The following is a 16,590-nucleotide window of genomic DNA, read 5'->3' on the forward strand; positions in this document are numbered from 1 at the left end:
TCCCACTAGCATTTTCTGCCCCTTGGTATTCCGTAGCTCCACCCATACCGATTCCACATCATCCAAGCTAATGTCCTTTCTTACTATTGTATTAATTTCCTCTTTAACCAGCAATGCCACCCCGCCTCCTTTTCCTCTCTGTCTATCCTTCCTAAATGTTGAATACCCCTGGATGTTGAGTTCCCAGCCTTGGTCACCCTGGAGCCATTTCTCCGTGATGCCAATTACATCATACCCGTTAACTGCTATCTGCGCAGTTAATTCGTCCACCTTATTCCGAATACTCCTTGCATTGAGGCACAGCGCCTTCAGGCTTGTCTTTTTAACACACTTCGCCCCTTTATAATTTTGCTGTAATGAGGCCCTTTTTGCTTTTTGCCTTAGGTTTCTCTGCCCTCCACTTTTACTTTTCTTCTTTCTATCTTTTGCTTCTGTCCCCATTCTACTTCCCTCTGTCTCCCTGCATAGGTTCCCATCCCCCTGCCATATCAGTTTAACTCCTCCCCAACAGCACTAGCAAACACTCCCCCTAGGACATTGGTTCCAGTCCTGCCCAGGTGCAGACCGTCTGGTTTGTACTGATCCCACCTCCCCCGGAACCGGTTCCAATGTCCCAGGAATTTGAATCCCTCCCCTCTGCACCACTCCTCAAGCCATCTGAGCTATCCTGCGATTCCTACTCTGACTAGCACGTGGCACTGGTAGCAATCCTGAGATTACTACTTTTGAGGTCCTACTTTTTAATTTAGCTCCTAGCTCCCTAAGTAGGTCTTGTAGGACCTCATCCCGCTTTTTACTTATATCGATGGCATCAGGCCTGTGAACTCGAAAACCAAGGCCATCAAAAATGCACCCAGGCCTCAGAATGTGATGGAGCTGCGTTCGTTCCTTGGTCTACTCAACTACCTCGGTAATTTATTACCTAGATTGAGCACTTTATTAGAGCCACTGCACGTGCTGCTCAAAAAAGACGACAACTGGGTTTGGGGTGTGTCTCAAGATAGAGCTTTCGAGAAAACTACAAATCTGCTTTGCTCTAACAAGTTGCTGGTACATTATGATCCATGTAAGCATCTAATATTGGCCTATAATGCTTCATCATATGGGGTTGGCTGCATGCTCCGACAAGCTAATGAGTCGGGTAAACTACAACCTGTTGCGTATGCTTCGAAAAGTTTGTCAAAGGCGGAAAGAGCCTACAGCGTGGTAGAAAAAGAAGCTTTAGCCTGTGTGTATGGGGTTAAAAAGATGCATCATTACCTGTTTGGTCTTTGTTTTGAACACGAAACGGATCACAAGCCACTCATCTCATTGTTTTCGGAAAACAAAGGTATCAATACCAATGCATCGTCCCGCATCCAGAGGTGGGCGCTGACATTATCTGCCTATGATTATGTCATTCGCCATAGACCTGGCACCGAGAATTGTGCTGATGCACTGCGCTGTCTGGCTTTGCCCACACCGAAGGTGGAGACGCCACAACCTGCAGATCTACTGTTAGTTATGGATGCTTTTGAGAGTGAAGGAATCCCTGTCACTGCTCAACAAATTAGGACCTGGACCAGACAGGACCCGATCTTATCGGTTGTGAAACGTTGTGTCTTTAGTGGTGATTGGTCTGTTATACCCATGGAAACGTGTGATGAGACCAAACCTTACAACTGTCGCAAAGACGAACTATCCATTCAGTCAGATTGTTTACTGTGGGGTAATCGTGTTATCATGCCTAAGAAAGGCAGAGAGAAATTTGTACATGATCTACACAGCACTCATCCCGGTATTGTCATGATGAAAGCCATCGCCAGGTCTCCCGTATAGTGGCCTGGAATTGACTCTGATGTGGAATCGTGTGTGCATCAGTGCAACACTTGTATGCAGCTAAGCAAAGTACCAGCGGAATCTCCGCTGAGTCTGTAGTCGTGGCCATCCAAAGCATGGTCGAGAATCCACATCGACTTTGTGGGTCCTTTCCTGGGTAAGATGTTTTTTGTTATGGTGGATGCAATTTCCAAGTGGATAGAGTGTATAATCATGTCATCCAGTACATCCACAGCTACCATTGAGAGCCTTCGTGTCATGTTTGCTACTCATGGTCTGCCTGACATCGTTGTGAGCGACAACGGATCTTGCTTCACAAGTCTGGAGTTTCAAGAGTTCATGAAACTCAATGGTATTAAACATGTGAGGTCAGCACCATTCAAACCTGCTTCTAATGGTCAAGCAGAGCGTGCTGACCAAACAATCAAGCAGAGCATGAAACGTGTAACTCAGGGTTCACTGCAAACTCGCTTGTCATGCATATTGCTTAGTTACAGGACAAGACCCCACACGCTTACCGGTGTCTCCCCTGCTGAACTATTGATGAAGAGAGGTCTCAAGATCAAGCTCTCTCTTGTCCATCCTGACTTGAACGATCATGTTGAAAACAGACATCAAAATCAGCAGTGGTATCATGATCGTGCTGTTGTGTCACGCAACATCTCTGTTAACGATCCTATGTATGTGCTAAATTATGGTCAAGGTCCCAAATGGGTCATCGGTAATGTTACGGCCAAGGACGGTAACAGAGTGTTTATTCTCATTCTCAAGAATGGGCAAACATGCAGGAAACATGTTGATCAGATAAAGCTGCGGCACACAGATGAATTGGAACAAGTTGAGGAAGGTTCGATCAGTGACCAACCAACCTATATTCATTCATCAGAGGCCTCCGCCATCATCAATAAATCTGGACTTTCAATCACTGACATGGTCATTGCCACTCCCATCAGATTGGCTACCCAACCTCCAGTCATAACTGACTCAGAACGCTCGCCCAGATCTGGAGTTGAACTGAGACGATCAATTTATGAGCGGAAAGCCCCGGACCATCTTAAATTGTAAAAAGACTGATCCTAAGATTTTGATGGGGGATGTTGTCATGTATGTATGCTTGGAGTTACTAGCCACCAGGGGGCGCCACTGTCGGAGGTCATTGGGCTGTACGCACGTATGTGCAGGCCAGGTATATAAAGCAAGCCACCATGTAATGTAGGCACTTTGGGCCCGAATAAAGTTGAGCCAGGTTTGCACCTGAGTGAGTTTACAGTATTCAGTCTATCGCGTTATTACATACGTAAACAAATTTACTGTATACTTTTCTTGTTAATTTACAGATTTCACAAAGGTAATGCAAACTGAAGTGAGTTTAAAACCCAACGAGTTTGAATACCTTCAGGTTGGAGTTGATTCTGAGATTACGTTTTGCTTGAAGGAGCTTAGGGTACGGAACTTTATATTGCTGTAGGGGATTGATGTTTCTGAATGTGCTGTGCCATAGAACCACAAAAAACATTTTAAGTCAATTGATGCAAAAATGCAGACTAGTTTTGTACATGTCTGAAGTACTGATTTATTTTAATAATATATGAAATCTATTGGTCTTTTGTGGCTGAAAAGGCATTTTTCAGGTGTAAAACGGGTGCATGCTGACAAATTTAGTAATGGGACAGCCCCGCTTCCCATCTGCATGTGCATTGAAGTCACTGCTAAATTCGTTGGATCCTTTTTTTTTATGCATCCCAGGCAGTCTCCCAAAACGGGCGATAGACCACTTGCATATGTTAATGATGGGTTATTGCCTGTTTAAGGACCCCTATGGTAAATTTGTTTCCAATGAGCGGAGCTGGTGCTCAGGATTTTTCAGTGGCCGCAAAAGGTAAGATTTAATTTTTAAAATGTTTTCAGCTTTCCTGTGGAGCAAAGAGGAGCAGGAGTGCTCCCCCGACTCCACAGTCATCCCCTCTCCCATTGCTCGCTGCAACTTTTCCTGCGCCCACCACCGCCCCACCTCGCCGATCTTCAGGCCACTGTGTGAGGCAGGTGGCCTGACATTCATTCTCTTTAAATGCACTGCCTGTAGAGGTGAATTAGGTATTGACAGCTTATTTAAAAAACGTGAATGAGGCCTAAGGGCCAATTTTGTGTTTGACTCGGGCCTCCTGCTTGTGGCTCCTGCTGTCAGCGTGCTACTGGTAATGTACCCAAAACCAGGCTATAACCAATTTTCACCCCATTATCTTTCCCCTGCGAGGAAGCACTTGGCATTCACAGTGTTTCTCACAGTGGTGTAGTATTTGAGAAATTGGAGAAGAGAAAATTTGAATCTGCATCTTACTGCTCTGCAGTGCTGTATGTAAGCAATACATGTGTCACTATTCCATGGTTGAAGTAATGATTTATAATTACAGATTTAAAATTAGTTCATAGCGTTTGTACAGTATGGATTTATTTCAAAACAAAATGCAATTCTTGGCTTGACCTAAAGGTTTAGATTTCATTTTTCTTACTCTATATTTTTTAGGTATTTCTTCCTAGTTGCAATATTGCCATTTAATACGATTCGGTTCACTAAAATATATATTTTTTAATGTTTCCTACTGTTTAGCTGTCTTAGTTTCCTGCTAACTGGGAAGGTCTGACGCATGGTCTTCTCCACAATTTCTGTTGATGATGCTTCATATCAGCTGACATGAAAAATACATTGGGCTGGAAATTCGGTTCTGGCCATTTTGCGGCGTTATTCATGGCGGGGCGGTACGTATAGCACCCCCTAAAAGTTTGCGCCTCTGACCGGTAAATTAGCTTGAAACACAGCAAGAAGGAAAGGAGATACTAAATCAGACGTTTCACACCTGTGCTCGGGCGCTCCAACCAAAAACCTCAGCGCTAAAATGCAAGGCGCAATGCAAATGCTGCAAGGCCCGCGATTGATCCTGAGCCCAGCCAAATCTTAAAGGTGTGACACTATAAATATGTGCATAAGCAGTTCCAACTGCACTTTGAGCAAAGCGGGAAAATGGAGGAGCAGGTAGGTCGCCATCGTGCACGCCGCTTCTCAGCCACGGCCACTGAGGCATTGATAGAGGCTGTTGAAAGGAGGCAGCATGTGTTGCACCTTCCTGGAGGAAGGAGGCCCATTTCATGAGTTTTTCGGAGGGAGGTGACACGGGACATCTCAGCTAGAGACATGGTGCAACGAGTTGCGACATAATGTCACAAGAAGTTTAACGACCTCATGAGGATCGTCAGGGTGAGTACCCTTTATATTAAAGCGCCAATGCCATAATTTCAAACTCACTGTTTCACACAAAGTATTGGCCCTTAAATTCCGGTCGAGCTCTTCCCACTGGCAAATGACAGAAAAAGAGAAAAAAGATGCGCACTTACCTGTTGCTGCTGTGCCGTTGGAACTTCTGAGCCTGAGGCCTCTCGTGACTGCACATTGCAGCGCATGCACGTGGGGACATGCGCAGGCCGGGAGCTGGAGACTGCAGCCAATCAGGTGTAGTATAGATTCTCATTCATAGTAATAGGAGTTCCGAAAGTCCGGAACTCCTATTACTATGAATGAGAAACCCTCGCCAAAACACCCAAAACACAATAAAAAATAGAAAATAAACTACATATTTAACATTCATTTAAATTAAAGTTGTTATAAAAAAATATATTTTCCCGACTTTTCAAAAAGTTTTTTTAATTAAGCCTTAAAATAAACTTACCGTAGTGGGGAGGGTTTTTAACAATAATATAACTTTATTTTAAAATGTTTGTGTATTTTTAAACACTTGCGCCTGTAAAAGTAGGCTATATGCCTGCTTTTTCAGGCACAAGATATTAAAGGACATTTGCAGGGCAAGATATTCGTAAATATCGGAAATCTTGCCCTTCAAGTGTCTTCGCTGCCGAGAAATGGAAGATCTGTCAAGCCAGAAACTTGACAGATCGGAAAAGCCGGTTTTTAGCGCATGCTTCGTACGGACCCGGGACATCGCAATTTCAGGGCCATTGTCTTTGCAGTACCTGCCCCTTCTCTATGTGTTCTAGGCCTTGGTGTTGGTTGGTGAAGCCACCTGAAAAGTAGCCGCTTAGTTCACCAGCCACGCCCTGCGCATGCAAGCGTCGCACACCTTCTTGTTCCCTACTCAGTCTCAACCCTCCTCGCACTAGCCTTTTACTCTTGATATGCAGTTGCAAAACGTCACCCTAGCTGGCTCTCACCTAATCCCACCCTTCACACATGCTCTGTTTGCAGCCACGCAGATTACAATGGACATACTTACACTTCCAGACAGGTACTCTACTATGGAAAGCACATGTGCCACACTAGGAGATGCACACTCACTCACGCCTTTTTCTTATTTTGTAAGCGAAATTGGCGCATAATCGTCGGGAGCAGCAGCGCACTGGAGGTGGCGAGCCTGATCTACAGGACCCCATTCAGATCGAGGAGCGAATGTCCACCCTCCTGGGCAGATCAGTTGGTGCGGTAGCAGGCGGCGAGACAGAGTCCCCTGGGGAGAGTGATGGTATGTTGAGGACCCTTGCATCTTCTATCAGACCACTTAGCCCTGACATCACAATACTTCCCCATCTTCCAGGAAACTGCCGTTTCTGAGCACCTTTTCCATTCCTGCCCCTCTCCCCTGCAGGTAACCACTCTTCTCTGGCTTTGTGCTTTCAGATAATGAACCAGAGGCACAGGAGTCTGTCCGTTAGCCCTCGACTGCCGGCGATGGTGGAGACGAGGATGAACGGGAGGACACCTCTTTCCCAATCAACGAGGAGCCAGTGGCCTCAGCAAGCGGGGACAGCACATCCGTGGATGAGGGCATGGTTGGGGGCTTGAAGATGGGCGATGTTCCAGGATCCAGTGACCTGCAGCAACGCCGGGGGGGGGGGGAAGGGAAACTCGGGGGCCAACTCCCCGAAGGGTGAGTGTGTGCCTCAGTGATGCTCAGCAGCACTCTGATTTGGGCCCCGAGCTGGAGGTTGTCGCAGGACAATCTTTGAGAATGCACAGCGATCTGTTGGATGCATTGGCAAGGGTGCTCGAGAGCCTGGATGCACTTGCTGTGAGGATGGAGGAGTCCGCCTCAAGATTTGCCCTTGCCTCTCAGCAGCCTGTCAAGCCCATCCTTGGTAGATACCAACGGATGTTGGAAGCCACAAGTGACCATGGGGTTCCAGACATCATGGTGCGTGCCATGGCTGACGTGGCAGTTGCCATTGCACACCAGGTCGAAGCCACGCTAGGCCTGCATGCTGCCATGTCGTCAGTGTGTGGAGGCATCAATATGCTGTCTGCTCTGATGCAGACTCACTCTGCTCTGATGCAGAGTCACATTGATGCCACGCAAGCATTGACTGCAGCTATCATATGTGGGTCCTCAGCAGTCCAACGGGGAGCTTACGGTGCCAAAGCAGGCCAGCAATCTGAGCTCCAACAGATTGCTCCGGATGCTGAGGCTCTGCCCAGGGGGAGTGGCAGTGTGTTGGTCGACATAGAACGTGATGTCCTCCAGCACTGCCACTGCCTTTGCACCTGCCGCTGTGTGCACTCCATCCAGCCGAGACTGCTGCCGCCCATCTTGAGGTGATGCAGTCCAAAGCCAAGCCTTCCAGGGCCTGAGCTGGTCCAGGGTGTTCTGCTAGGCCATCTGTACTGCCTGCCCCACACACACAGCAGCCCTCAAGCGGGGGTGGGGGGAGGGAGGGTGAAGGTCAACGGAAGTCTGAGTGAGGACTTTGCCCACCATGGACAGCTGTCCTCATCCTGTAAATAATGGCTCTAAATATATTGGTGCATTGTTTGAGTGTATGTGCCTAATGTGCCACGTCGATGATGCTGTGGGATGACTAATGGAAGGGGTTTTTGTCCATACATTGTTTAAGTTCATGTGTTTGATGGTCTTTCAACGGGATGTTTTGTTTTGTTACTTGCTGGGGAGGGGTTTGGTTGTGGTGTTTGAGGCGACTATGTTGCTGTCGTGAATAAAATTTTACTTTGATCGTTTTGCATTGGCCTCTTGTGTACCATTGTGGACTTTAATGGAGATTTGCCATTATGGTGACACACAGTATTAGCTGTATTAGTCAGTGTCAGCTGCATCCCTCAGCTTCCTCCATTCAAGACACCTGATGCATTATGAGCTGCTGACGTGTGGCTCTTGCACTGGCAGCATTGCCATGCTGCCTCCACTGTGGATGGTGCTCCACCTGGTGTGGCTGACCATTTGGGGCCTCGCCAAGCTCCTGTTCCATGTTCTCCTCCTATAGATACGAAGCTGCAGGCCTCTAGGAGATGGCATCTCTCCCTCCGCATTTCCTCTCGGAAGCACATCCTTCTCACACACTGCTCCTCAGAGAGGTGGAGGTATGAACGTTGCTGCCTGTAAGCTCAAGGGGGGTGGGGGGGGGGGGGGGTGGGGGGTAAGGACTCCTGTCCAGATCCGTGGCTTCTCTTCATTCGTGGCCCTGCTTAGCCAACAGCCCTTCTATCTTCACGTCGCTAATCCAGAGCATGGAGTAGGCGACACTGGTGAACTAGTAATGCATCCATTAAATTATTTCACTCAAGCTGTAAGGACCCTGCATTGGCAGATTATTCTTCCAATTTAAGAGGTTGACACTGCGTGCTGTGCGGAAACATTGCGCTCAATGTGCCCTCTGATTTATGCTCCTCCTCCATCCATTTAAGTACGCTGCAGATAGCGCCAATGGAAGGTGAAACCGCCTGGTTTCTCTGGCGTGATTAGGGGCGGGCGCTAAATGAGGCAGATGCACCAAATTTCTCGGCAGGGAGTTGTAAGCTGTGCGCCCAGGTGGTAAGCAATTTGAGACGCATTACTGCCTCCTCGGGGCGCTAACAGAGGCACAACACAACCGAATTTACAGCCATGTGTGGTGCCATAATCTCCCATCTGAACATTTTTTTAAAGCATAATTTGTTTTTATATTGTTACGTGCTCAAACATTGAGGCTCTCCATAAAGTGGCCTAGATAAGAACCATTTTCATAGTGTTATGTATTAATGCTTGGGGGTCACCAGGCACCAGAGGGCGTCGCGGTTGGAGGTCATCGGGCTGTACGCATGTGGCATTTGTGCTTGGTCACCTGTATATAAGCTGGGTGTCTGTCACACAGGCACTCTCGGGCTGGAATAAAGATGGATCAGGTTGCACCTGAGTGAGTTTACCGTAACCAGACTCTTGAGTCATTACCATTGGCGACGAGATAATTTAAGAACCTTCGCATGCACAATGGGCACAGTTAGAATCGTGGAGAGATTCGTGGAAGGGGAGGATTGGGCAGATTTTGTCGACCGCCTGGATTAATATTTTGTGGCCAATGGCATGGAGGTAGAGGCCTACGCAGTTAAGCGTTCTCACCGTTTGTGGTCTGAAAATTTACGGCCTCATGAAGAATCTTCTCTCGCCTGTACATCCGGCGGAAAAAGGGTACGAGGAATTGTGTATGTTGGTGGGTAACCATCTGAAGCGACAAGAGGGGATCATCATATCACGCTACGGTTTCTACACGCATGTTCGTGCTGAGAGCCAGGGCGTGTCGGGATTTGTCGCCGACCTGCGACGTCTTGCTGAGCTGTGTAAGTTTGGGAACATGCTGGAAGACATGCTGCGTGATGTCTTCGTGATAGGCATCAGCCATAATGCGATCCTCAGGAAGCTGTTGGCTGCAGAGACGCTGGATTTGAAAAAGGCCATCGCGACTGCCCAGGCATGCATGACGACGGATGATAATTTGAGGCAGATATCATCGACGAGTCGGAGTTCCACGGCAAGTACTGTAAACAAGATGGCGTTGTTTTCGGGCAGAGCTGCTTACGCGAAACCTGCCACCGATCAGAGCTCGCCAACTGGTTCACCCTGTTGGCGTTGTGGGGTCGATCATCGGCCTCATCAGTGTCAGTTTAGACAATACTCATGCAATGGATGTTCGAAAGTGGGGCATCTTCACAGGATGTGTCCACAATGGAGCAAGCGTGGTGTGGCTCACCACATGGTTGATGACCAGTTGAGTGATGGCCCGGTTACGCAACCCGAGGAGGAAGTGAATGGACTGTATTCGTTCCTGAGCAAGAGCCAGCCGATAGTTGTTAATGTGAAGCTGAATAGCCTGCCTGTATCAATGGAGCGGGACATGGGTGCAAGCCAGTCGAATGATGAGCCAAAGGACATTCGACAAGCTGTGGGACACTAAGGCTGCGAAACCGAAGCTGAGTCCAGTCAATGCCAGGTTTCGTACATACACTAAGGAACTCATACCGGTGCTCAGCAGTGCAGCAATTGAGGTGTCCTATGATGGTGTGGTTCACGAGCTACCATTATGGATCATCCCAGGTAAATGGTCCAATGCTGTTCAGCAAGAATTGGCTCGAGAAAATCAAGCTGAACTGGAATGATATCAAGATGTCCTCGGTGGATGATACTTCGTGTGCTCAAGTATTGAAAAAGTTTCCTTCTTTGTTTGAACCGGGCATTGGCAATTTTACGGGAGCCAAGGTGCAGATTTACTTAGACAGGCCTTGCATTGGAGTCCATCACAGAGCTTGGTCTGTTCCGTACATGATGAGGGAGAAGGTTGAAATGGAGCTTGACAGACTCCAGCGTGAAGGATCATATCACCGGTCGAGTTTAACCAGTGGGCTAGTCCTATTGCTCCTGTGTTGAAGAGTGACGGCACTGTCAGGATTTATGGAGACTACAAGGTTACGATTAACCGATTTTCAAAACAGGATCAGTATCTGTTACCAAGGGCTGATGACCTGTTCGCCATGCTAGCTGGTGGAAAATCGTTCACGAAACTGGCTCTGACGGCGGCTTATATGACCCAGGAGCTTGTCGACACTTCGAAGAAACTCATCTGCATCAACACCCATAAAGGATTGTTCATCTACAACAGGTGTCCTTTTGGGATTCGTTCGGCTGCAGCCATATTTCAGAGGAATATGGAGAGTTTACTGAAGTCCGTTCCTAGAACTGTTGTGTTTCAAGATGACATCCTGGTCACAGGTCACGACAGTGCTGAACATCTGAACAATCTTACAGCGTCTGGACAAAATGGGACTCAGGCTGAAACACTCGAAGTGTATATTCATGGCACCTGAAGTCGAATTCCTCGGGAGAAAGATTGCTGCTTGTAGTGTCCCTGCAACTTACTACAAACTCACACGAGGCATAGATATATCAGACATGGTCACTCTGTGACCTTCACCTTTATTACAGAACCAAGCAGTGCTGACCCTGGTTGGGACCGCCCCTTTTATACCTGGAAACCCAGGTAAGGAGTGTTTTCCGCAAGTTCACCCCCTGTGGTCAGGGTGTGCATTTCTCGGGTACAGGTACAGTGTACATGAGTTACAGTGTACATGAGTTACAGTTACATGACTATGTCATTGCAAGATGGTTAAATACATGACATCACCTCCCCCCTTAAGTCTTTTTGTTTCAGAGGTTAAGTCTGTCAGGTGGTCGACGCTCTTTCGTGGAGCGCCGCAGTTGTGGCTGTGGTGGCTGAGCCTCGGCACGCATCTCTGTCACTTGAAGTGATTCCGGCCTGTCCGGGCTGGCCGCAGGGACTGTGCATGCTGAGGACTGTCTTTTTTGCTCGTCCGCTGGCAGTGGTGTGGGTGACATCTCATGCTCTTCTTCAGGTTCCTCCGTGTCTTTGCTGAACCTTTTCTTTACTTGGTCCAGGTGTTTGCGGCATATCTGTCCATTGTTTAGTCGGACCACCATGACTATTTCCTTCTTTGCCAGTTACGGTGCACTCAAGCCACTTGGGTCCCAAAGCATGGTTAAGAACAAATACCGGGTCATCTATTTCTATACACCTCCCCCTTGAGTTTCGATCATGGAGCTCGGTTTGGGACTGGCGCTTGCCCGCAACAATGTCTACCAGGGCTGGGTGAAAGAGGGACAGTCGCGTCTTGAGCGTGCGTTTCATGAGGAGTACCGCTGGCGGGACTCCCGTGAGCGAGTGTGGGCGGGACTTGTAGGCCAGCAGGAGGTGCGATAGGCGGTACTGAAGGGAGGGTCCTTGGATGCGTCGCTTGATACCATTGCCCGACATAAACTCCTGGAATTCATGGCTGGTGAAACATGGGCCATTGTCGCTGACCAGGATGTCCGGCAAGCCATGGGTCGCGAAAACCGTACGCAGACTCTCCACGGTGATGGATGTCGTGCACGAGTTCAATATGATGCACTCGATCCACTTTGAGTATGCATCGACAACGATCAGGAACATTTTCCCCATGAACGGGCCCGCATAGTCCACGTGAATACGTGACCATAGTCTGGTGGGCCAGGGCCACGGGCTGAGTGGGGACTCCCTGGGGGCATTGCCCAGCTGGGCACACGTCGTGCATCTGCGAACCCAGTGTTCCAGGTCTGAGTCAATCCCCGGCCACCATACATGTGACCGGGCAATGGCCTTCATTAACACGATGCCAGTGTGCTCGCTGTGGAGTTCCCTGATGAACGCTTCCCTTCCTTTCTGGGGCATGACTACCCGGCTGCCCCATAGCAGGCTTGGATGGAGAGCTCATCCATCCGTCTCTGAAACGGTCTGACTTCCTCAGGGCACGCCCAGTGTGCGGGCGCACAATCCCCAGTCAGGACACATTTCTTTATCATGGATAGGAGGGGGTCCCTGTTGGTCCAGAGGTTGATCTGGCGGGCTGTGATGGGGGAGCCCGCAGTGTCAAAAGCCTCAACGACCATGACCATCTCAGCGCTCTGCTCCGATGCCCCCTCAGTGGTGGCCAGTGGGAGCCTGCTGAGCGCGTCAGCGCAATTTGTGGTGCCTGGCCGGTGCCGTATGGTGTAGTCATACGCAGCCAGCATGAGGGCCCAGGTCTGTAAGCGAGCTGACACATTGGCGTTGACAGCCTTGCTGTCGGACAACAAGGATGTTAACGGCTTGTGGTCCGTCTCTAGCTCGAACTGTCTACCAAAAAGGTACTGGTGCATCTTTTCACACCATAAACACACGCGAGTGCTTCCTTCTCGACCATGCCGTATCCATGCTCTGCCTGGGAGAGCGACCTGGAGGCGTAAGCCACCGGTTGGAGTCGGCCGTCATCGTTACCCTGCTGCAACACACACCCAACCCCGTAGGATGATGCATCGCATGTTAAGAGCAGTTTTTTACAGGGGTCATACAAAGTCAACAGTTTGTTGGAACACAGCAGGTTCCTCGCCTTATTGAAAGCCCGTTCTTGACAGTCCACCCAAAACCATTCACAACCTTTACGCAGGAACATCTGTAATGGCTCCAACAATGTGCTTAAGTTCAGCAGAAAATTCCCAAAATAGTTCAAAAGTCCCAGGAATGATCGCAACTCCGACGTGTTGCCGGGCCTGGGCGCCCGGCGGATCGCCTCAGTTTTTGATTCAGTGGGCTGGATCCCGTCTGCGGCAACCCTCCTGCCCAAAAACTCGACCTCTGGGGCCAAAAACACACACTTGGCTGCCTTCAGCCGCAAGCTTACCCGATCCAATCGGCGTAGCACCTCCTCCAGGTTATGGAGGTGTTCTTCAGTGTCTCGACCCGTTATGAGAATGTTGTCTTGGAATACGATCATTCCAGGAATGGATTTGATCAAGCTTTCCATGTTTCTCTGAAAGATGGCTGCTGCCGAACGAATGCCAAACGGACACCTGTTGTTGACAAATAATCCCTTGTGCGTCATGATGGTGGTCAGAAGCTTGGATTCTTCAGCCAGTTCCTGAGTCATGTAGGCCGAAGTGAGGTCCAACTTCGTGAACAGCTTGCCAACTGCCAGCGTGGCAAAAAGGTCCTCCGCTCTCGGAAGCGGGTATTGGTCTTGCAGCGATACTTGGTTGATGGTGGCTTTGTAGTTGCCACAAATCCTAACCGAGCCATCTGCTTTAAGGACGGGAACGATGGGACTTGCCCTGTCGCTGAATTCAACGTCCGAAATTATGCCCTCTGAGCAGCCTGTCCAATTCACATTCACATTCACATGCATCACGTATGGCACCGCTCTGGCTTTGTGGCGCACTGTTCTAGCATCTGGAGTGATGCGTATCACGACTTTAGTGCCCTTGAACGTTCCGACACCAGGTTGAAAAAGTGACCCGAATTTTTGCAGGACCTGCGAGCATGAACTTCGCTCCACGGAAGAAATGCCGTGCACATCCCCTCATTTCCAATTCATCCAACTCCTCCCCAAAAGCGCGGGGCCATTTCCCAGAGTGGCAGCCGGTTCTTTATCCATTATGTGTTACCACCAAGTTTGCACTGCCCAGCACTGGGATGATCTCTTTGGTGTACATCCATAGCTACGTCTCAATGCGTTCCAGTTTGAGCCTGCTAGCTGTGTGTGGCCATAGTCTCTCAAATTGTTGGGCGCTCATGAGTGACTGGCTAGCTCCCGTATCCAGCTCCATGTGCCATTCAGTAAGACTGTCATCATCATGGGTGGCGTTTTAGTGTATGAGCTGTGGATGTCAGCCACATGAACCCGCTGAACTTCAGCATCTATGACTTTTCCCCAGGCCTCAACCTGCATTGCAGACCCCTCATCTGGTTCCTCTGTCTGGCAGATTAGCCTCGCTGCTGCCTTTTTGCACATCCTGGCCAAGTGTCCACTGACATTACAAATCCTACAGGTATATTGCTGGAACCTGCAGCTTTTCGCAGTGTGTCTACCCCCACACCTCCAGCATGAGCTGAGATTGAGATTGCTGTTAACAAAAGGACTATTACCAGGCATTCCTCTCTGATTGCCCATTTGGTTGTTTCTAGGCAATCTGATGGTGGATGTTAATGGTCCCATCGCGGGACGCATTGTTCCGCGAGATGGCATGAGTTGCCGATCCCCTTTCCATTGTCCTTGTTGCGGGCCCACCCTAGAGCCTGTTGCTGCCTGGGCGGTTTCGAAATGCCCTTGCCTGCCTGCGGAGTCCCGAGCCGCATTCACCATGTTAACTCCCTGGACCGTCGCCACGTTTGGACCATGGCTGCGCGTGTAAATTAGCTTGGTCTCCTCTTCCCTTGCCATAAAGGTCTGAGCTATCAACGCCGCCCCTTCTAAAGTCAAGTGCTTAGTCTTTATGAGCTTCCTGAAAATTCCATCATGATTAATGCCCTCGATGAGAAAGTCCCTTTAAAATCTCCCCCCTGCAGGCATCGGAGAACTTACAGAGACTGGTCAAGCGCCGCAATTCCGCCACGAAGTCCGAGACGTTTTGTCACTCCCGACGCCGGTGAGAGTAGAACCGGTGCCGGGCCATGTGTACGCTACTCGCCGGCTTGAGATGCTCACTGATCAGCTGGCTGAGCTCTTCAAAGGACTTGTCTGCCAAGCTTTTGGGGTGCGAGCAGGTCTTTCATCAGCGCATACATCTGTGGTCCGCAGCTGGTCAGCCGCTGTCTCTTCCAGCCAGTCCTTTGTGACAAAGCTCCGCTGGAGTCTTTTCGCGAAGTCATCCCAGTCCTCACCTACTCAGTAACGTTCCTCTGTGCCACCGGTGGCCATCCTCGTGGTTCGTTGATTCTCATTTCTCGTCGCCAAATGTAATGTCCCTGCACCTTACTACAAACTCACACGAGGCATAGATATATCAGACACGGTCATTCTGTGACCTTCACCTTTATTCCAGGACCAAGCAGTGCTGACCCTGGGTGGGACCTCCCCTTTTATACCTTGAAACCCAGGTGAGGAGTGTCTCCCTGGGGTCAGGGTGTGCATTTCGAGGGTACAGGTACAGTGTACATGAGTTACACTTACATGACTATGTCATTGCAAGATGGTTAAATACATGACACTGCTGAGGCCCACTGATTCGAAAACTGAGGCCATCAAAAATGTACCCAGGCCTCAGAATGTGACGAAGCTGCATTCGTTCCGCGGGCTACTCAACTACTTTGGTAATTTCTTACCCAGATTGAGCACTTTACTAGAGCCACTGCATGTGTTACTAAGAAAAGGCGGCAACTGGGTCTGGGGTGCGTCTCAAGATAGAGCCTTTGAGAAAGCCAAGAATCTGCTATGTTCAAACAAGTTGCTTGTTCCATGTAAGCGTCTTGTATTGGCCTGTGATGCTTCATATGAGGTTGGCTGCATACTCCAACAAACAAATGAATCGGGCAACCTACATCCTGTTGCATATGCTTCGAGAAGTCTGTCTAAAGTGGAAAGAGCTTACAGTATGGCAGAGAAAGAAGCTTTGGCCTATGTGTATGGGGTAAAAAAAAAATGCACCAGTACCTGTTTGGCCTTCGTTTTGAACTAGAAATGGATCACAAGCCACTCATTTCATTGTTTACGGAAAACAAAGGTATTAATACCAATGCATCATCCCACATTCAAAGGTGGGTGCTGACATTGTCTGCCTATGATTACGTCATCCGTCATTGACCTGGTACTGAGAATTGTGCCGATGCACTGAGTCATCTGCCCTTACCCACAACTGAGATGGAGACCGCTTCAACCTGCAGATCTACTGTTAGTAATGGATGCTTTTGAGAGTGAAGGAACCCCTGTCACTGCTCAACAAGTTAGGATCTGGACCAGCCATGACCCTATTTTATCGGTTGTGAAATGGTGTGTACTCAGTGGTGATTGGTCTGCCATACCTATGGAGATGCGTGACGAGACCAGACCTTACAACCGTCGTAAGGATGAGCTGTCCATTCAGTCAGACTGTTTACTGTGGGGTAATCGTGTAATCATGCCTAAGAAAGGGAGAGAAAAATTTGTACGTGAACTTCATAGCA

At 49.0% G+C, this 16,590-nt stretch overlaps 1 protein-coding gene across 8 annotated transcripts in view; it reads left to right on the top strand.

Annotated features, from left to right (window-relative positions):
• LOC139268955 (cell cycle checkpoint control protein RAD9B-like) overlaps nucleotides 1–16,590 on the top strand; it is a 106,507-nt gene that overhangs the window by 42,579 nt on the left and 47,338 nt on the right. For all 8 annotated transcript variants that reach the window (XM_070887844.1, XM_070887848.1, XM_070887843.1 and 5 more), the window contains one exon: nucleotides 3,156–3,262. In XM_070887844.1, the coding sequence (XP_070743945.1) occupies nucleotides 3,156–3,262 (107 nt within the window). The remainder of the gene's footprint in view (nucleotides 1–3,155; nucleotides 3,263–16,590) is intronic.

This window comes from Pristiophorus japonicus, chromosome 8, assembly GCF_044704955.1.
Source record: "Pristiophorus japonicus isolate sPriJap1 chromosome 8, sPriJap1.hap1, whole genome shotgun sequence".
NCBI classification, from domain to species: Eukaryota; Metazoa; Chordata; class Chondrichthyes; family Pristiophoridae; genus Pristiophorus; species Pristiophorus japonicus.